Source organism: Myiozetetes cayanensis, unplaced genomic scaffold (assembly GCF_022539395.1).
Source record: "Myiozetetes cayanensis isolate MyiCay16 unplaced genomic scaffold, myiCay2020 scf1, whole genome shotgun sequence".
Classification (NCBI taxonomy): Eukaryota; Metazoa; Chordata; class Aves; order Passeriformes; family Tyrannidae; genus Myiozetetes; species Myiozetetes cayanensis.
The window spans coordinates 145,278,321-145,300,430 of record NW_026086604.1 but is presented as its reverse complement, the minus strand read 5'-3'; the positions used below and the strand labels follow the sequence as shown (position 1 = coordinate 145,300,430).

Sequence of the window (22,110 nt, the reverse complement as noted above, 5' to 3'; positions counted from 1 at the left end):
CTCCAGATTTTTATTTATTCATTTTTACAAAAATTCTCTCTCACGTGCGCTGTTGCTTTTCTGATCACAGTCATCCAAACTGCACTTGGCCCAAGAACAGAGAGGCAGGTTCATGGCTGCCAAAATAATTTTCCAGCACCTTGGTGCCAGAGCTGGGGAAATTCTTAGCCAGGTTTCTGACTCATATGCACCACACAAATCTCAAGGCACCACGGCAAGGCATTTGTTGTGACTGACCATGTCACGCACCTTTCTGTTACAGACCAGTTTAACAGGTGCCATCATATAACTTTCCAGATCTTGTAAAAAGTTATTACTGTACTCTTCCACTGGTGTAAACAAAAGCAAAAAAAGAAAAAATACAAGATTTACACTGCTGTGATTATATTTCTGAATGTAAATCAGCTTGATTCCTGGAAATATCAAAGTAAATTCCCCATGTAGACAAGGCCTAAAAGGAATTGGATAAACACAAGAGTCCTGACTGTGTATTTCATCCAAAAAGTAAATAAGCTTTTAAATCACATTAAAAGGGGGAAAAAAACCAGCCTGAAAAACAGCAGCTATTAAACAAGAGAAAGTCTGGCAATGCCAGAGTAATTCCCACAATGCTCATCCATACCCTGAAACACATTCTGAACACACCCTGTTTTCGGAGCTGTCACACAACAAATGCAGATGTGAGCCTGCCATCACTACACAAATAACAGAGTATGACATTTAAATAATACCACTAAGGAGAAGTGGGAGATGCACACAGCCTACACTGTGTACAGCAGATCTTTTTTAAAGCAACTCATCTGTTAAGTCACCAAATAGCTAAAACTCCCTAGGGATGCAGCAAAACAAAAGCATAACATATTCCAAGGAATCTACAGGAACATAATCTAATCACACCTATCTCCTTATTAGTGTAGGCACTTACAGCACTTAAAAGAAATACTAATGAAGAGTTCTTAAAGCTTATTAAGCCCCATCCTAAAACTAGTTAGATTTTTGGCTATCCTTCTCAGCCTAAATGTATTTGCAGATAATTTCTCCCCATTTGTTTCTGTGTCAGGGTTGTGTGATATCTTAAATAGTTCTTCTTGCACTCTGGTGCTTGTCTAACCCCTGGCATTTACAGAGTGCAGAGGTGTCCTCTTCAGCCATGAGCTTTCCAGGCTATATAAGCCAAGCCTTTGGTGCAGCAGAATGTAAGAATGAAGGATAAACAGGCATTTTAAACACAATCTATTTGAAACTCTGCCTGCCTCCATAAATAACCTCCCCAAATAAATACAGTTTCAAGTATATAAGAAAATATATAACAGGAAAACCTTTACAGCATAAATTTATGAGACGGTGTTGTCAAGCCTTGTGATTTGTTCCAGTATCTCTATATTTTCTCAACTTTCAGCTCCTGGAGTTCTCTCTTAAAAATAAACAATAAAAAAATTCTATCCTTCATGATTATTGATAAAAGCCTGGAGGTAGGAGTCAAGCACTGCCTTGTGAAGGAGGAGGTCAGGATGCAAATAAAAATAATATGATTTTTTAAAATGAAACATTGATTAAAAACCCTCCAGATGAATTAACTCAGTATTTTTAAGATGACACTGGCTGATACACTGACAGTAAACACCAATAAAACATCTTACAGACTTGACTGTATTCTTGTTGCAGAACTGTACACCTAGTAATGATCTGATCCCACTTCTATAGGTAAAACACTGGCTAATTTTGTTGTTCCGATGTGCTAAAACCTATTCGTATCATAAATTCTAGGTAGCAGGGTCTATTCCTTTCTAAATCACAAGAGAAGGAAAGGGCTTCTGCTTTATTAACAGAAAACTGAGGATTTTCTGAGTTACAATCTTCTGCTTTAGGCAGGAGGCTGGTCTTCCTTTCCCTTAACAAGCTATTGAAGTCCAAACTCTTATTTAAAAATTGACAACGCAGCTCAGAAACAATGAGACAGCAAGAACACTTGAAAAAGAAGTCATCTTAAAGTTAAACCACTGGTTCTGTTAAAGTTAACATCTGCAAAACCTTGCACCCAACACACCATCAATAATTTTTCCACTAGACTAACTGAGAATTCATACCAGTTTCTGTATCCATCAGGCAGGACAGGAATCACAACACCGACATTACTGCCGGGGGCTCCCACCTTTGTGTTTGGTCTCTAGTGCCATTAGTTCTGCAGCTGCTCGTCTTACTTACAGATTTTATACCCCAGCTTTTCAGCATGAATCCTCTTGGCCATGAACTGCCCTTCAATCAACGCTCGTATTTCCACTTCCTTTGGAAAGCCTGGAACCTGCATCCAAGAGGGAAGGCATCAAGTTAACACCTTACCCAGCCAAGCTGGAGAGTGGTTAAAAACACAAGGCAGATTTAAAGTTGATTATATCCTCGTCTTCACCCTGAGGTCTTCTTCCATCTAGGCCCCAGGTCTTCACCCACACACACAAGATGGACCTAAAGACTCATGACAGAGAACCCAACCCAAAACCTCGGTGCTGTTGGCAAATCCATCAAACCTGAAATCGATGCACAACGGGAAGAGGTTCCACAGCAAGTTGTAAACCCTTCTCTGTGCATTTCCCAGCACCAAGGGCTGCTTAAGAATCAATAACTCAAAAATATAAAATTAAAGCAAGTAGATAAAATTCAGATGCATTAAGCAATGTCCCCGAAGTTTAAATCTATTTCTGCCTGCACTGAAGTGAAACCGTGTAATCTTTTCATTAATTTAGTTAGTTTCTGTATATAACATTTTTCCTGTCCTTTCATCAACCAGAATATGAGAAAGGCAACAGAAGCAGGAAAATATTGAACTACAAACAAATGCAAGGAATATTTCACAAGAAGTTGAGTTTTTCCATGCACTGCAGTAAGTGCCTATATCTGTATAACAGCTAGAAGTGATTAAGCATTCATTTCATGGCAAACACTTATGAGATTAGTGCTACACTGCAAACACAAGATTGTATCAATCTCTGTTCACCTCCGTGAGGTCTAATCGACTGGGAGTCATGATTGATCAAAGACATCTCTTGAGTTTCAGTATCACCCAGAAAGCCAGACACTAAACAACACCCATTCCACAAAGAAAAACAAAATAAAATAAAAAAAAAGGAAAAATACACAAAGAACTTCCCATAACTTAATTTCAATTTAATTACACTTGGATTTGAGCCCGTTTTTACTCGCATACCACTGCGTAGCTTGTGGGTTACTCCAAGACATGCAGGACAGTAAAATGATGTCTTTAGTTTACACACACATTTAGAGCAAGATAAGAGACAAAATATTACAGCCCAAAGTTTCAACACATCTGTGCTTCATGAAACTTAGAAGACAAGGAACAAGTCATGTACGTGTCCTAAGGTCTCAATAAGCTTAAAGTTAATCCTGTTTCAAAGACAGTGTTGGTTTCAGTATATCCACGTTTTCCAGTAAAGAAAATATTTCATCAAAAAAATACCATATAAGTTCTAGTTCAGACATTGCACTGTAGATACTCTTAAGCTACAAACAAATACGTCCTTATGAAAATCATCCCAGGGACTTGCATCAATAACTGGCAACAAATATCTCAGACAGAAGGGGGTGGGGGAGAGAAGGGGAAGATAATGGCAAAGATTTGTAACCTTGACATCACTCCTTCAAGGTTTGAGTTATTAAATAGATTATTACTACCTTTTGGTTGTCTCTGTTGAATCTGTGAATCCCAACTGCTTCAGGAGTAATTTCCATCACATCAAAGTAGAAACCTGCACCAAGGAACATTAAAGAGTGTCATGTTTGCTCCCAGCCTGAAGTTGGAATATTATTTCTGCACGCAGCTAAAGTGATAGTAAATGTTTATCACATATTTGGACATTGGAATCACCACAGAGCCTGTTTCTTTATTAATTTTAGTCCACACATTTATCAACTTTAACTTCTTAACAATGCTCTGAGGCACACGGTGTAATTCCTGGGGCTCTCCAGTGCAGAGCCACAAGTTGGCCTCCAAGGATCCCCGCTGGTCTCTTCCACCTGAGAATATTCTATGATTCTTTCAGTTTACAAAATGTGGCTCTTCATCACATCTGGCTCTAGGCATCCCAACAATGTAATAAACACCAAGCCTACAAAAGAGGTCACATCCACCAGAACATACACACACACACACAAGTAACATAGATAAGACATAAGACATACTAGGAATAGTCTGAGTAGGTCATATGTGAGGATGAAAGAAATAAAAAAACACACACAGAAAAAATGGCAAGTTAATAAGAAGAGTACAGGAATATTAGTACACTTCATACACTGGATTAGGTTTCATGAGCTCATTAGAGAACATCAGATATTTTAAGTCACGAAGCGGAGCCGGTCCCTGAATAGTTTTGAGGAGATCTGAAGAAATGCAGCAATGCTTTGTAGACAGCTAGATAAAAACTGTGAAAGAGATTTCTTTTGTGTTCACGGCAAGATGGGTTGGTAAGAAAAGATATTCAAGAGAGAAGACCAAAAAAAAAAAAAAGCAATGAGGACAGAAAAACTAAAGAGAATAACTAAGAAACTAAGGAGAGTTTCTAAGGTGCAGACCTTGGAACAAGACTGTGCTCCCCTACGAGCTCTCTGATTACTAGGCAAAAAAACCCACCAAAAATAATGTTGTGCTTTAGCACACATAACCTTTTTGTCTAAACACTCTGAAAACTTGTCAGTAAGCAACACTGTGTGTTAAAGATCTGCAGGCCCTGTCAAGGGATGCATGTCCCAAAATTTCCTTTCTGACCCCAAACCTCTGCAGAGGCATCTCCTCACACAACAGGGAGTGCGGGGAACAAGGGATAAAAGGGTGGGTGCCTAACCAGTTACACCTTGGCTCTGATTCCCCCAGGCACTCAAATTATGGACATTACTGCATTTGTACATATATACTTAGGGGTTATTCTAGCATACAGGTTATTTTATAGAGGATTGAGATATCCAACTGAAAACACTATAACATGTATTTTAAAACTTTAAGGCCCTGTCCTGGTATCCTTGATATCAGTAGCAATATTTTCATCAACTTGCAATTTTTTTAATACTGTCTAAATTGGCTGACTTGGGGATTTTTGAATAATTTCTTCCCATTTTCTAAAACACCTGAATTGATTTGTCTTCTAGTGAAAAGAGATTCCTGGTCATTTTAAAACACCACAGAGATTGGATTTGACAGACAACATAACAGAGCTTCTAAAAATGAAAAATCTAATCTCACAGTGTCAAGAGGCTGCACCATAAATTCACTTTTCTAAGGAGTGAAAGTCTTCTATAGCTTAAACATCTACCTTTAAAAACTTTACTACCTACAATTTTACATTAATTTTAGTCATATCAATTCACACCTAGGATGATGGTGATTATTTCAAATCCTGCTCTGCAATGGTTAATTTTAATCTCAATTACACATATGCTCACCTTTCAATAGCTTATTCCAGAGCTATATAATAGACTTGTAAAATGTTAAACTGTAGGAAAGAAAATAATGTAAGACTACAAATCCATGGGTTTATTAGGATTTTTAAAATATTTCCATTATCATAATCTTGCTTCATTTCATTGCCTTACCCTAATATGGGGAAAAATAGGGTTAAAATGACTCTGTGACATGCACTGGGGAAAATGCAGGAAATCTGGGTATCCCTTGAAATTACTGCTTTGTCAATATGTATGAACAAAATGATTGAGAAAGAAATAACATGGAGCTACTTAATTCACTTGGTTTGACTCTTCAGAAAAAGAAACAAACTTTAAAGAAAGCCTCATTCAAAAATTACCAGTTTTAAACATTCCACAGCTGAGATGTTACTAACACCCTTTCAATGACCAAAAAAGCTACATAAATATAATTTTCTTATTTAGTGAATATTGAAGGAAAACACTACCATGACACTTAGGCTGTCAATGGAGCATTTCTAACACATTACGAATATCCCTAGCTCTACTTAACTTAATTCTTGACCTTTATCATCAGTAAAAAGTAGGTACAACACCACTCAAGTATGTGACTAAGCAAACCCTCAAACTCCCAGCCTTGCTAAGGTCCATACCCAAGTTTCCATCGTTTCCAGCAACAGTTGATGATAAGGCTTTGGAGAATTCATCCCAGGAGCCTGAAGCACAGTCATCTCTGATCCTCTCTCTCATCAGAGAACCATTCTTAAAACTGAAACACACAAACACACCATATATATTATCCAAAACATCCAGTTCCAGATTTTTAAAGCCTTTTGTTCCTTTACTCAGTATTGGTGTTTAGATTATCGCCTGAATAAAGCTGGCCAAGTTAAAAGATACAATCACTTCATTATGGAAAGAGAGGGAGAAAACGAGATAAGAGAGAAAGCAAATATTACAGGACATGTTGAGGAAGGCAGTGCAGAGATGCTGGTATACATATCTCCACTGAAGGAGCTTAGATCCAGTCTGGCAGGTCATGCTAAACCCAGCCTAGCTCTGAACAGCTGAGACATCTCCTCAGAGAAGTACCTTGACACCACGCTCCAAAGCTCACTCTGAGATGGCTCTGCAAGGAGCAGGAAGAGTGTCTTTATGTTGCATTTATTATTTCAGGAACATGGTACCAGTATGGAACCAGCTTGGGTCCAACAAGACTTATAAGGTCTAGCTCTGTGCCAGGATCTGGCAAAGGAAGGGCACAACAGCTGCATCTGCAGGCTGTGGTCCAGAGCCAGTAAACAAACCATGCAGTAAAATATGCATCTCTTCGGTGTTTATGGTCTTTGCATCCTTTACACAGTCACTTTCTTTGTGACTATCACACTCCAGTAAAATACTGCAGCACTGGACTCATACCCAGGGGAAAGCAGTTTGAATACTCTCCAACAAAGAGTTATCAGACCAACTCAGCGGGAGAGGCACAGAAAATGAGAGCAAGGAAATTATTGAACTTGCTCAGTAGCACCAGCTGAAGTTACTTGAGTTTTCTATATAAATACTCTGTCTGGTAGCTCAGGCACTCTTCTTCTACTGAGGGTCCCTATTAACTCAAATATTCTAGAAATAAAAGGGGCATTGGTGCAAAAGGGCCAGTGTCAGATCAGAAATGAGTAGACAGGAGGAACAGGAGCCATTAACTCAGCACTGCCAAGGCCTCCACCAAACAACATGTTAAGCTGCAGTAAAGAATAGCAGTGTAACAGTTATTCAGAAAAATGCTTCAATATCTCATTTCCTGTTGCAAGAAGGTTGTTTATATAGCTCTTTTACACAGGAAAAGTAGGGAACACATTGGGTAAAAGAGAAACTCAAACGTAAATTAAAAAAAAACCTGCTGAGAAATCACACTATGAAACTGAGTAGCTGAGTAAACTGAGTCAACATCATGCTTTTGAACTCAATTTCATGAACACTGTTCCCACCGTCATCTACTACTGCACAGGTAAGACTCAACACTACAGCTCAAAGGCAGATTTGATCTTTGTTGAAGTTTTGAGTTACAAGCACCTACAGTCCGGGGGTTTAGACACAAAATTTACTTGTGTATTAGTGGAAGATATTTGCCTAAACACTATGACCTGGTTTGGAAGTTTTAGTCTGGAATACAGTGACTCACTGAGGGCAAACATAGCTTCAGGCCACCTTTCCACCTACTTGACTGGACAGGGGCCAAACAACTCCCAGATCACAGCAGCCAAAAGCTACCATGAGGATCATTCTCTCAGCTGGGTTTCTTGAGATCTCACTACTCTCCTCATGCACAGCCTAATATGTCCCTGAACAGCACTGATCATACTCCTCTCTGGAAGGGGAATCTTCACCTACTCCATTATACCCCCCCTGAACCACTAGAAGAGCACAGAAGTTACAGAGCCTGGTCAAGCTCCACACATTTCACATCCTATTTCAGAAGATTTGTTATTCCTTTACATTAAATGTAGTACCTGAGATTCACGGTGAACTGGCTCTACGTGCACACAAAAATAATTTCAGCTTCTTATTGCCATGAGAATTTATCCTCCACAACTCTGCAGTTTCAGTTACTCAAATTAAACAATAGGGATGCTATAACGTTGATGGAAATGTTTCAGCAGTAGATTGCCATATACCGTGGAGAGTGCTGAATGTTCTATTCATTATCATTTTGCAAAAGAAATAAAAAACACTAACACAGAGAAAGAAATATATGTTATTGATCCCAGATGTACAAAAAAATAAATGGCATTACCATAAAAGTGCCATATATGTTTGAGAATCAACAGGATTGCAGAGGATATGACCTTCTAAGGCAGGAGTTGGCTCTTGGATCCACAGAAACAATGTGTCACTCGTGCCAAGGCTAATCTGGAGGGGAAAAAAAAAGTAATTGAAGCGTTATCACAATGTGCATGGAAAGCAATACAGAAATTAAATTAAAACCATTTGTTATTACCACTAATTGTTTTTAAATTGCACATTAAGTCAATTGGATTCGTGTCGAAGCTAGCTCTGACTCAGGCTGTCATGCCAGTGAAATACATACTAGATGGAGACTTAGGTTTTAATGGAGCATTAGTTAAAAATAGTCACAGGAGTTTACTTAAAATCTTTCAGGCAGCTTACAGATTGATAGAAATACAACAAGTGCAAATCCAATAAATGGAAAATCAACACTAGCAGGTATATTTAACTGATAACCTACAACTATTTACATTTCCTGTATTTCAAGTATTAGAGGATATGGGCAGTTCTCAGGAGCATGTTTTGACTTACTGCAATATCTCCTTCTTGAAGTCTCATCCCTGCCAAGGATGCTGAAAGCAAAAAAAAATGCCAGATAAAAGGTAGTTCTTTGACTCAATTAAGCCTGTTATATGAGAGTTATAACACGCTGGATTCACCATCCCAAAGTTCAATATAAATGGCAAATATGCTCCTGATGGCCTTGGCCTATACACCATAAAAGATGGGCAAAGCATTTGGGTGAGGGAGGGATTTTTAACAAAATCAAAATGCTCAAGACAAAAGACTACAGAACTGCATGATTATCTAATGGTTTATGTATTCAGGTTTAAAATAAGTGTGGACCCTTGATTAACAACACACTTTAAAGGAGAAACACTCCCACTTCCATCAGACTACTCACATATTTATTGGACTAAGCTAGATTTGAATCTCTAGAAGAAAAAATTGGACTTTTGGGAAATGCAGTTTACCCAACTCCCAGAATATGAATATAAAATATATCATGATGAAGCCTCCATCATGATTCAAACCTGCATATGCTGCTGTAATATGGGTGTTTTATTTTCACAGTCTTGAGAAACAGAAAAATTTGCTCTACACTGAAAACAGTCTCCAGGATTCACAAAACTGACCCTAAATTACCACCTTCCCTTGTACTGGGATCTATCAGTCTGACAAAAGGACAGCTTTAACTCTCAGAGAAAGACAATGAGATCCATCTCCACCTTTTTGCTTGAAAAGATACAATGGCATTAATTCATATTTTCTAAGCTGAAATGTTAGCAGTTCATAGCAAGGGTAGTTTCTTAGGGGCAGGCAAACAAAAACTGAAGTTATCAAGAGGCAAATGCATTCATCCCTGATTACTCGGTAAAAGAGACTTAATTTGTCACACACAGCTCATCCAAGACGTCTCCATCTCAGAAGAACCAGTGATGGAAGGGTGTTGGAAAGAGGAATTAATGCTGATAAACACAATATTCTTTCATTGTATACGGAGCATCTAAGAATCAGTGAGATTGATTTAGAATTTTAGTACATACATAACCATATTCACTGGATTTTACACAGTTAATCATCTCACCTGGATTGTCTCCTGTAAATGCTACTATTTTACAGTCTGGGCTAAACCCATAACGCTGACTATAATATGGAGAAATGGTCCCCTAAGGAAAGAAAGAAAGAAAGAGAGAGTTCAAAAAAACTGGAATGTAATCTGGGAATGTATGACAACGTGTTACAACATAGAACTGGAAAAAAAAGAAAAAAAAAAGACCATCTAAAATAATTATTTTGTGCGTTCCAGGCATAAATGAATATTAAAAAATTTAACTCAATTTTCTTGTTGTTGTTGAGAACCACACAGAAATACCCTCAGATTAGATATTGAAATTGGATGGTAAATAGCAGAATTTTAGCTTTGGGTCTTTCTCCAGTTATTCACATCAAGTAACATAAACACATCTATCTGTTTTGCACATATACATGAATATTAATACATAGAAATTAGAAATTCAATGCAAACATAAGAGGAAACACAACATTAATATACATCACAGCATCAAATGCTGGAATATGACCCCTATTATTTTAGAGGTCAAGAACTGTGTTCTTTTAAGCCATATTTGATAGCCATAAAAGCCATAGAGAAAAACAGGAGAAGAAAACTATCTGTACAAGGACATCTATAACAATTTCTTATATCTTCCTCTCCATTACAGATCAGCACTGAATCCAGAGGGATCAGGTGATGGGTATCTATGCTCTTTTACATGTGCTGGGTAGTAAGACTAAACTCATTTAGTCTAGGAGATGTGAGGCTTGATTTGATTTCACCATTATGCTACATGAACTGAGGAGCTTTAAATATCCCAAGTTATTCACAGAGATTACCTCATTAAGTCTACAAACTGTTTAAAACAAGGCCTCTGTCAGGAAATGCAAATGTTGGGTCCTGTTTCTGCAGTAATAAATACCCATGCACAGTTCTGCAGTGACCAGGTGCTTGTGGGCATGGGAGGGAACTCCAAAGATTCTAATCATTGGAGCATAAACCAAAAATACTCTCATCATAGCCCAGGGCATGCAAGAATCCCAGGACATCAAAGCTGTGATGGATGCCAGCTAAAGGTTTCCATGCACGGGCTGGCAGACACATTCACAACACACCTGGAAATGTTAAATCAAGAAGCTTTGCTCTGAGGATAACTGTGCATGCACTGTGTCTCTGTGCACACACAAATACACTCCCAAAAATGCTTTTAGCGCAGCTCTCAGCACAAAGCCCCAGCTGTTGCTTCTGAGTCCTCTAGGCAGGCACATACCAGGACTGAATGGGATGGTACGGGGCATCCCAGCCTCTCCTCTAATCCAGGTGCACAAGCATCAAGGCAGGACTTTGACCACACCTTTTCCCAAATCTGCAGCAAGTTCATACCAGAACCTACAAGACAGACCAAAACAGAAAGTGTACAGGATTAAATGAAGACAGCACTGTATCAGAAGACTCTGCCAACAGAAAATTTACAGATGTATATTTTACATTTAAAGAGAATGGTTCTAAGCATAAAGGATACTGATAATTCAGCATCTGGAGAGCTTTCACCTGGAAAAGTAGGAGAAAATGCTTCCCTGATGCACAATGCACTAGAAAATTCAGTTATTCCCAAATTAAGAGTAAAAATTAAATAAAAATTATGTCTCCTCATCAACTCCTCCTCAAGTCATCCACCTTAGATAAAGACATCACTGCAATTAACCAACAGTGATGCAGCACTCTGAAGGCGTGTTGTGCTCACCTGAGACCTAACAATGAAGAAATAACCCCCTGGGTGGGATGGTTTTACACTCCTACCTTTGAGCAGAGAATTCTATAGGCATCTAAATCCAGGCTGACTAATTTTCCTCCATATCAATGTCAAATGACAAAAAAAAAAATAAAATAAAAAAAGCTTAGAAGCCAAAAAAATGCACGAGGACAAATTTTCAAGTGTAGCCTCTAATTTTGAGGTTAGTTTAGAAAGTCCAGTTCTGAATACCAAAGTTATGATTTTCAGAAATGCTGAACAGCCCAACTGAAAACTGCAACACCTGTGAGTGGGCAACCTTACAACCTAAATAACCGGTTTAGTCACCCACTTCCTCACCAGAACTATCACTGGATCTAAGGAAGGCCTGTGCAGTTTTGGTTTGGTTTCTCATTGCTTTTTCCTCACTGTTTTGTTGCTGGTTTAAAAGTTAATTGAAGTTAGTGGCCAAATCTACATAACATGCTGAGCACTCCACACCCCTTGCTTACGTTGCTAAGATGTGTTTAACTGCACATTTCATTAGACTTGAAAATCTGTATGTGTTTCTGGTTAGTGCTGCTCAGGGACATGGCAGTCTGATTCCAGGTTAACAACATTTTCATTTCAAAGACCATTTAGCCCACGAGTTATTTATCTCAGAAACACAGCCACATTCTTGGTTGAGCAGAGTGGGAAACCCGACATTTCCTTCCATTCAGTACATCTTTAAAGTCATAACGATGGTGAAGTTGATGCCATATGCAGTGTCTGAGGGACAAAGCTATGCTTGTTATGCTGGTAGAGGGAAAGAAGGATGCAGCCCACATCTCAGCCAGCACATCACAAGGTTCCAGCAGTGCTTACTCTCTGCAGAAGGGCACACACCTGCAACACACTGCACACACACACCACTGCTGGTGACACAGCCACGGATGAGCCCACCCTATCAACTCCCAGCAGCCTTTTTTACATAGGCTTAATAACGAGTTGAATAACATTTACAAATGGATTACATATTTGTGCAGCCTAATCCCAAGCTCTACCAGCCAGGTCTGGACCCAGTGCTCCACACAGTGTTGTAAACAGAAAGTGTTGCGCTCTCCAGCTGAGACACAGGAATAATCCAAGCCTCTCTCAGTTTCTCTGTGGGAGATCACTCTTAAGAGCTAGATTTAAGCCTAGCCATCCCCTTCTTCCCAGGGCAAACTGAGTCCTGCCAAGTTAAACTCAGATCAGAGTCACCATCTGCACTCCTCAGAGGCAGAGGGTGTAAGCAGGTGTGTGTTCAATGCTCTCAGCCATAAGAAGGCTTTCTACAAGGAAATACATAGATCTATAACTTTTCCCAGAAAAGTTCCTAATTTAAAAGGCCAAGAACCCTTCCATTCAATTAAATTAATTAGTGAGGAACAAAATCTTTAAATAAATAGGAATTTTACTAGGGAAAGGTTACTTCTTGTTTTCTGTGGATTTTTTTGGAAAAAAATCATCCTGCTCCAGCTCCTTGAGAAACAAGCCTTGAGAAACATTTAACCAGTATTCTCCAGTGCAATTTTGCAAGACATAAGGGCAGCCTCCAATCTTGCCTGCATAAAACAGGAAAATCACTAACCTTTATAACTGGAGGTTTATATTATACCGAAACAACACTTCAGTTTATTGACTTGTAGATATAGTGGCACAAAGACTTTAATGGGCCCTGAGAAAAGAGAGATGAGCTAATTTGCCCCAACCTCAGAAACTCATTTAAAAGATGGGAAACAACTATTTTAGAAGAACGATTAATCTGTTGGCCTGGATTCATCCAATCCAGCTGAGGGCATGAGAATCTCTAGTCAGTGGAAAATAAAAACCAGAGCTGAATGCTCCTTTGATTATGTGAGGAGTGATGCATACTGAGCTCCTAACTTCAGCACCCCTGGTCACAATCTACAACACAAAGTTTAACTTATGAAATTAGCAATAATCTGAGAACTAAGGGAAGAAAACAAACAAAAATCAAAGGCAGCCCTTCAACTTGTCACTCCAAATGGATACCTCACTGGCAGTGAAGGTCAAAAGCCAAGGCCATGGTCTAGTAAGGACTGAGAAAAAGGTCAATATGTGGAGGAATAGGATTCTGTATTTCAATGCATACTTTTGGCATAAAATGACCAGGAGCACAATCAGGACTTGCTAATATTTATTACATATACAAAAGTGTAAGTGCCTGAACACTTGGGGAGATGGGGGTGAATGCAAACACCTTCATTACAAGGATCAAACGATGCAGACCAACCGGTTTTATTAATCAACAAGGTAAAGATCAATATTTGCACACGTTTATAAGCAGGTAAGTGCCTCTGTATTACAGCCCTCTGGATTGCTTTCTCACTGAGCTAAAACCACGAGCAGTGTAACTGCTGACACCTCACAAGCTACATTAGGAGTAAATTCAGACCACCACACTCCTTTTGAAAAGGCTTCAGTCCAACACATCCTTTTTCGATACAATGACAAAAAACAAGTATGCTAAGCTATGATTTTCCTAAGGCTCTTAGAAAAGCATTTCAAAAGATAAAGCTTCTCTAGGTCAAGAGCGGAATTGCTGTTCTTTAAGGTGCCTTCTGAAAGAAACAATGTCCCAAGTGTTCAAGTTGTTTAGGTCCCAAATGTGTTTTACTTTTAACATCTGCACAGTATAAATGAAAATCATTCTTCATTCCACTAGAAGGTAATTTCATTTTTTTTAAATAAATCACCCAGGGTGCTCAGCCATTCACAAAGAGTGATTTGAACCTTAAGAGATTGGACCTTTAAGAAGAAAAGGAAAAAACCCTGAAACTGAATAGCACATTTCCTACAATAACCCGAGAATTTAGAGAGATAAGTTATTGTGCAGAGCTAAACAATTTGACAGGGTCTTTTAAAGATGATATGACCTGAAGTTAAACCCACAGAAATGAAGAATAGGTCTATTATCTGAACATTATTTTGAGAGATGCATCTTAAACTACAATACACAGGTGCAACTTAAAAGATCAAGTGAATTGCAAGAAATTCTAGATGACAAGAAAACAAGATTTTCAGCTGCATCCAAATAACTGCTACACACACTATACTTATATTCTATTACTGAAATTAGAATTCTCTCTCATTATGTTAACAGAAGAAAGGAATGAATGAGACTTGTAAAGAGAACTGTAATTGCTTAGTTCTGTTGTCTTTTTTCACACAATTAATAATCTTACATGCTTTAAACAGGAGATAATATTTATTCAAGTTCTGTAAATATCCAGAGGTGTAACAGAACAGGTTCTCATGGAGCTCTTTGAAAAACATGACACATTTTCTAAGAAAATTTTCTGATTAAGCAAATTTTAATTGTCTGTACTTTAAAATATTTTTGGTTTCAACCACTGAAATTTTCACGTTCTGAAACTGAAGAAGTATGTTCTTGCTCCACTTGCTTCCAAACAGAAAAGGAAAAGTAACATTATTAAAAAAACAAAACACCTCACACCCGAGATATTTTTGATGTGTATAATTTTAAACATTTGAATCAAAATTAACACTTCACTCTCACTGAAAAATTAAAAGCAACATATTTCTTTATGAAAAAAAGCACCTTGAAGATCTGACCATATCTCCTTGAAATACAGGACATGGAGCTATTCTGTGGGTGGCTGAGCAGCTGAAGTGCTCAGTATTTGGGCCTGCTGAGGAGCAAAGTGCAAATCTCTTACCAGTTATTGTTGCCAATAATACACTAAAAGAAAAATAAAATTCACCTTTGAAAATACCTGGAAACAGAGCAGGACCAGAAGACTGATGTAATAATCTCACAAGTGCTGCAAAATAAGCAGGGATTTCTTTGCAATTTTTAAGGTCTCAAGTATAACTGGAAGACCTGATATCGAGTAAGATGTCCATTAGCTAAAATTGAGGTGTCCTGTCTTTTTCTATGAGCTTTGATGGAACAACAAAGGAGAAAGAATGAGTTGGTCTTAACACATGGGTGTCAACTACATCTCTATAATGCAAAAATTCCTTAGAGAGCCTTGTTATCTAACCTTTCAGCTCTGAAATATATCTTCTTCTAGTTTCAGAGAAGGAATCAAAAATGCTATTTAGAAATAGCAGCACAGCTCCCAGGAAAGTGGTTTCCTTTGTAATTGCCATTTAAAATTGCCATTTAAAAGCTGGGTAACTGAGATATCACACAACAGAAAAGTGAGACAGTAGCCTTGTCACTTTTTTGTCTTTGTTATGATGAATAGAGAGATACAGAAGATTTTTTTTTTTTTTACTGGGTTTAGTGCTTTTATGCTTCATTTATCCTTTTTTTTCCTAGTTTATTTTGAAAATATCCTTCTGTTGAAGACCCATACTCCAGTTAGGTGGGGAAAAAATAATCACAACGAACTTCAAGTCCACGTCCTGCACAACTCTGAGCTAAACCAGCAAGAGCAAGAACCAATATCAGAACTCTGAAGCCTAGCTTTAAAAATCCACAACTTTTTCATGCCTTTAAAAGATATTTCAACATTCCTTTATACATCACAAAACAATGAAAGAAGCTACAGTTGCATTTAAGAATCTCTTCTGTGGATCCATTTTACAGACGTGGCAATCCCAGTACGATGGGGATAGATGAGCACAGATGACAGCACTGTCAAAAGCAGCAACAAACTGAAAGGAGTCACTTAGCTTAAAATCTAACATGCTTGTCCTTGATGTTTAAAGGCTGAAAACAAGTAGCAGAGACCTCATCCCCCTTTTATGTAAGGTGGGGATGGGGAGGAAAATTTCCTTGTTGAATTGTTACTACGAGGAAAGCCACACATACTTACCATCACTGTAATCAATGGGTGCATAAGTTCCCAGGAAAAGGGAAGCTGCAAAGCTACTAACCAAAGAGATTCTCTGCAAGGAAAAGTGAGAGATAGTGAGTCCCATCAGTATTCACTTCAAAGAAAGTAAATAATTAAGTAATTGAAGGCAGAAAATGTTAACAGGTGTTTAATGTTAGGCACAGAAAGCGCACAAAAATACACCTAGAAGGATTATTCAGTTCTGACTGTCTCAGTAATACAGCAGATATCAGTCTAAAAGAAACTGTATTATAAGAGTTGTTAATAGCTTTGCATTCTGAACATGCAAAACACACCTAGTATATTAGGATACTCTGTGTTATCATTAATTAATTCACAACTTCGTTGTATTACCGAATCTCATTCCAAGGAAAAACACTTTCCAAAAAAAAAACCTAAACCACAAAACCACATGTGTGCTGATTATGGGGGAAATGTCCACAAACCATGCTCTGGTCCACCCAGAGCACAGGTCTGTAAGCTTTTTAGAAGCTCTGGCAAAGTTCTGCCAGACCTTCATGTGACCCCTTGCCTTCTTCCCAGCTGGGACCTCAGACCTCCCAGGAATTACTCCCAGGAGCTGGTAATAATAGGCCTTGAAGTGAACCACTACCTGCAGCTCTGCCTCAGGGTATGTTTCAACTGCATTAAATCCAACTGTAGGGCTTCTAATACTGGCCAAAAAATGCCCCAGCCACATGACACAACTCAATGATCCAACATGAACTTGCTTCCACTTCACATCTGCCATGTGAACTCTCAAGTTAATCAACCACTCCCAAGCTTTCTGCATGATCCAGTGTTGTCTATTCCCAAGAAGCTGGCACAGAAGCTGACAAATTTCTTATTCTGTGCTGTGACTAGTTCAGAAGAAATACGATTGTCACCCAATAACTGAACAGAATCAAATCTCTACTGGTCGAGGGAGCCAGCAGTGACAGGTGTTTTATTAATGATCACACACCCACTGCTTCACACAGCATTCAAGGACAGCCCATAGCCAGAGCCCTGAGAGGTGGTTATAAGAGCCAGGAAATTTAATGACACTCTTCATGCTCCTCTCCCCAAGAATATATCACATTTTGCTTAGATAACAAAGGCCTACCTTCTGTGGTGCCCCAGTGGGCACTAGCTGCCTGAAATGGAAGGGAAAAGGAGGAAGTTAAACTGTGAATCAGCCAGTTTAGCAAGCTGACCTACGGGAGGAAGCACATCCACCTTCCACATGTGGTTGAGATTGCCAAGCTGCCAACAGCTCAAGTGCTCCTTCTTGAGGGTCACCGAGAGCAACGCTGGCAGGGAGATATTTTGGACTCAACCACAACATCTTGCATGAGCTTTATTGCTAAAAGATGCTATCAGTGCAACCAGCCCTCAAAGTCTGAAATTGACCTGACTAGTTCTCAGTTTCACAGACCCATTTCCCCCCACTAATGTATGTTTCTCTAAATTAAGTCTCAAGCTTATGGCCAGACTCTATTAAATGTTCTGTTTCATCCCATAGCTTACTAGTGTAAAGCTTATACAATGAGAATGTGCAAGAAATGAAGAAAAAAAAAATAAAAATTAAGCACTCTCACACAAAATACAGATCAACTTTGCAACTCACTTTCTCATGAAATTAACTGTTTCATGCAGGGTGAGATCTTAAAAAACACAAAAAAATATGATTAATGCTATCAAGAACAGCAGTAATACAAAATCAGGAGTGGCCTGGCTTCACAGGTCTGGACGTTGGGAATATTCAAATCATAGGACAGGGGTTTTTCTCTCATTTACATCATTTTTCCATGGAGTTTTTACTTGCTTCAAGCCATGGCATTTCAGTGACAGCCAGATGCAGAGACATCAAACTGAAACAGTAATGGAATTGCAAGTTGATTTCTGAATATTAAAAATCAGAAGGAAAACAATTAATTTGTACTAATAGAATCAAAGTAACTCCTCAGTGGAAAATAGAAGGCACTTGGCCTTGTTGAACTTCACGAGGTTTGTTTGCACAGGCCCACCTCTCCAGCCTCTCCAGGTCCCACCTCCTTATTTTCCATGTGCCTTAGCACAGTTTCCAGGAGGATCTGCTCCATGCCAGGCACAAAAGTGAGACTGACTGGCCTGTAGTTTCCTGTGTCTTCCTTATTCCCTTTGCAAAAATAGGAGCTATGTTTTCCCTTTTCCAGTCAGTGGGAACTTCACCAGACTGCCGTAACTTCTCAAACATGATGGATAGTGTCTTAGTTATTTTGTCAACCAGTTCCCTCAGGACCCATTGACATATCTCATCAGGTCCCACAGACTTGGTGCACCTTCAGGTTCCTTAGATGGTCTTGAACCTGATTTCTCCTACACTGGGTGGTTCTTCGTTGTCCCAGTCCCTGCCTTTGCCTTCTGTGTCTCAGGTGGTGTTCCTGGAGCTCTCCCCAGTGAAGACCAAGGCAAAAAAGTCATTGAGTACCAGGCCTTCTTCATAGCCTGGGTGACCAGGTCTCCCACTTCCTTTCAGAGAGGGCCAACATTTTTCCAAGTCTTCCTTTTATCACCAACATACCCATAGAAGTTTTTCTTGTTGCCCTTGATGTCCCTGGCCAGATTTAATTTTTTCAGGGCTTTAGCTTTCCTAACCTGATCCCTGACTACTCAGACAATCTCTCTATAATTTTTTCAGTTCACCTGCCCTTGCTTCCACCCTCTGTAGGATTGCTTTCTGTGTCTGAGTTTGTCCAGGAGCTCCTTGTTCATCCACACAGGCTTTCTGGTGTTTTTGCCTGACTTAACTCTTTGTTGGGATGTATCCCTTCGGAGTTTGGAGGAGGTGATTCTTGAATATTAACCAGCTTGCAAGAGCTTATATCCTTCCATTCCAACACTCCAATCACAGGAGCCATCCCGTCGTGTCTCCATGATGCCAGCAGGATCACAACCCTGCAGGTGTGTGCACATCTCTAACTCCTCTTCTTTACACCCCATGTGTTTGCACAGGCATTAAAGCTGGGCCCCCAGTGAAGGAGACTTACTGGCTAATGCTGCTCTACAGGTGCTTTCCTGCCATCCCTCTCCAGGTTCTGGGTATCTATTTTCAGCACTGGCATCAAAGTGGTAGAACAGGGATGGATTGAGGTTCCCCTCCCCCAGCAACTTCAGTTTAAAGCTCTGTTCACCAGCTTGACAAATACAACATTCATAATAGAACTGATGTCTGGTTTTTATCTGACCAGCTACTAATAATTTAACAAAACAAAAAAATAAAATAATAAAATTTTCAATTTCGGGCTTAAATTCAAACACAAGAATCAAAATACTCTTCGGTAAAAAGGTCTGTAAAAACATCCCCACAAAATTAATTTTAAAAGATTTTCAACTGTGTTTGCCAATAAGGATATTGAAGTTAAGCCGACCTCAGTTTGCTTGTAGACCTCAGGATTCTGGCTGTAAATCTTTGCTATCTGGTTTCCTGTAAAACGCTGAGAAAGAAATGCAAGCGCTTAGAAACACAAACCCTAAATGGAGTCAATAATCATTAACTCTGTGTAATGAGTTCAGTACATTGCACTTTGGATATTTAATTTGCCTGATGCATGATGAAAGTCAGTGCACAGCAGGCAATCTGCACTAAACAGGGTATAACACATAGTCTCATTATGGGAATTTTGTTCACCTTTTGAAAAAAAGGCAAGAGAAAAAGCATTACTATCCCTAGTTTACATTTCAGAAATGACAGTTCAATGGAATGAATCACACTTACTCTGTGCACAGGCAGCAGCACAATTCAAATGCTGCCTTCAAATCCTTGAAAAGCTTTAAGCTATATGATCTATGTACCTGCCTGCGAGGCAGGTGAATTGGGAGCAAAGCAGGAGGTTTCATATTCAAAGCAACAACTCCAGCATAGGCTAAAAATAGCTGCAAGAATATATTTTTTTTAATCGAAATATTATATCACATAATAAAAAAAACTCTTGTAACATTCAGCAAGTTAAAAATAAATTGCTAGTGGTATCTGAAGTCTGATTTCAACACTGGCCATAAACCTTGCATGACGATTCAAAAACAGAATCAACTATTTGGGAGCTTAAAGCCTTATTCTGTTGAACCAACAGTATGAGTAGACAGGTGCTGAGATGCCTCCAGGGAATATTAAAAGGCTAATCTTTAAATTGCAGAAGTAACCCAGACCAGTGATCCACAAATTGGTGGATGGATTTACCCCAAATAAACCTGTAACACAGACTGGATTTCCATCCCAATGGAAATGTGGCTGCACAAGATGCTCCCAGGGGACAACCAGGCCCTCAGACTGCAAGCATGGCCACCAACCAGCCTATTTGGGAACCACTAGGCAAATGCTCACTCCAACTGCCTCCTGCAGCAAAATTTCCAGTGTTTGGTTAATTTCACTGTAAAATTTCCACATCTTCTTTGGTGAAACTACTGCAAAAACTCCCTCTTTCACAGTTAGTGGCTGATGATTACCTGCTGCCCTGTGATGGCAGCATTTTTCCCATCACAAGGCTCTGCTGAGGACTTTCTCCCCACCCATTCCTCACCTCATAGGCCCTGGAGCCCGTGATACTCGCCAGGTGCTGGGCTCCCCCCACGGCTTCCTCCAGGGCACTGCACTGGGAAGCTGTGCTGGAATCCATCCATATGGGACTGTTACTGACAGAAAAACATCCCTGTAATGAACAATGCCCTTTATTAGTAAATCTGATCTCCGAGAAATCCCCACTAGAGTAATAAAAATACAGCAGCCATGTATATCAGCTCACTGCTCAGTTCTCTGGGGTGCCTTCTGGTCTCCTCTTGATAATTACAAAAAGCAGATACTGGGCAGTACGTTAGTCAGTGGTGAAAAGTTCAACACAAACTTTGCATCAGAAGGGAAGCAAGAGGCTTTTTCTGCTGTTCCTTGTCAGACCCTGCAGCACGATGTCTCAGTACACTCCCCCAGTAGCCAAAACCCCAGCCCCTTTTAGAACTCCTCTCCGAACAAGCAGATTGTCTTTCCACAGCTCCACTAACAGATTTCTCCATAATGGCTGGCATAATCATTTGGAAATACAACTGAGACTTAGTACATCACCAGAGAGCGTTTTAATCCCATTACCACGAGTTTGGCATGGATGAGGGAGTTCCAAAACTAATCATTCAATACATCAGTTACACAAAAGTCTCCCTTCCAGCATCCAACCGTCCGTTCTGACCATGAAGTAAGGAAGGTAAGGGTTTTCCAGGAGAACCTTGATTCCTCCCTATTACTCTTTCTAAATAAAAGTTTATCGATCGCTCACATACAAAATGTTTGGGTTCAACAATGTACTTGTTAGGAGTTTGTGTCCACAGAGCATTACATTCCATCCTTTCAGATGGAAAGTGTAAACTGGGCTTTTTATTTTATATATTTACATATTTATAGATCAATATATATTTATTATAATTATAAAATATATTATTTTTATATATATATAAAAACTAATGAAATCACAAGCACTGAAAGTAAACTCAGGTACAATAGCCTTTTTCATAAAAATTTTTGGTCAGTACAAATATATACATATATATATAAAAACAAAAAATTAAGTATTTACAGGTTGTTTACAAAAAGATTACGTTTCCTAGAAGAACAAAGTGTCTGTTACTCTGGCACAGAAAGATTCTGGGACACCCTCTGGCACCTGTAAGCATTTAAAGAAGAATATACTGTCATACAGAAGAAAATAAAATGTCAAAAGCCCTGGAGCTGAAGGAATAACTACTAC

The 22,110-nt window shown here is 39.1% G+C and overlaps 1 protein-coding gene across 1 annotated transcript in view; it reads right to left on the bottom strand.

Annotated features, from left to right (window-relative positions):
• Positions 1–22,110, bottom strand: part of XYLB (xylulokinase) — an 84,380-nt gene that overhangs the window by 55,833 nt on the left and 6,437 nt on the right. Inside the window, exons 6-15 of the mRNA XM_050322516.1 lie at positions 20,899–21,027; positions 19,750–19,815; positions 16,337–16,409; positions 11,040–11,158; positions 9,800–9,881; positions 8,743–8,783; positions 8,219–8,334; positions 6,081–6,196; positions 3,688–3,761; positions 2,206–2,302 (exon numbers count right to left, since the gene is read on the bottom strand). Coding sequence (XP_050178473.1) covers positions 2,206–2,302; positions 3,688–3,761; positions 6,081–6,196; positions 8,219–8,334; positions 8,743–8,783; positions 9,800–9,881; positions 11,040–11,158; positions 16,337–16,409; positions 19,750–19,815; positions 20,899–21,027 — 913 coding nt within the window. The remainder of the gene's footprint in view (positions 1–2,205; positions 2,303–3,687; positions 3,762–6,080; positions 6,197–8,218; positions 8,335–8,742; positions 8,784–9,799; positions 9,882–11,039; positions 11,159–16,336; positions 16,410–19,749; positions 19,816–20,898; positions 21,028–22,110) is intronic.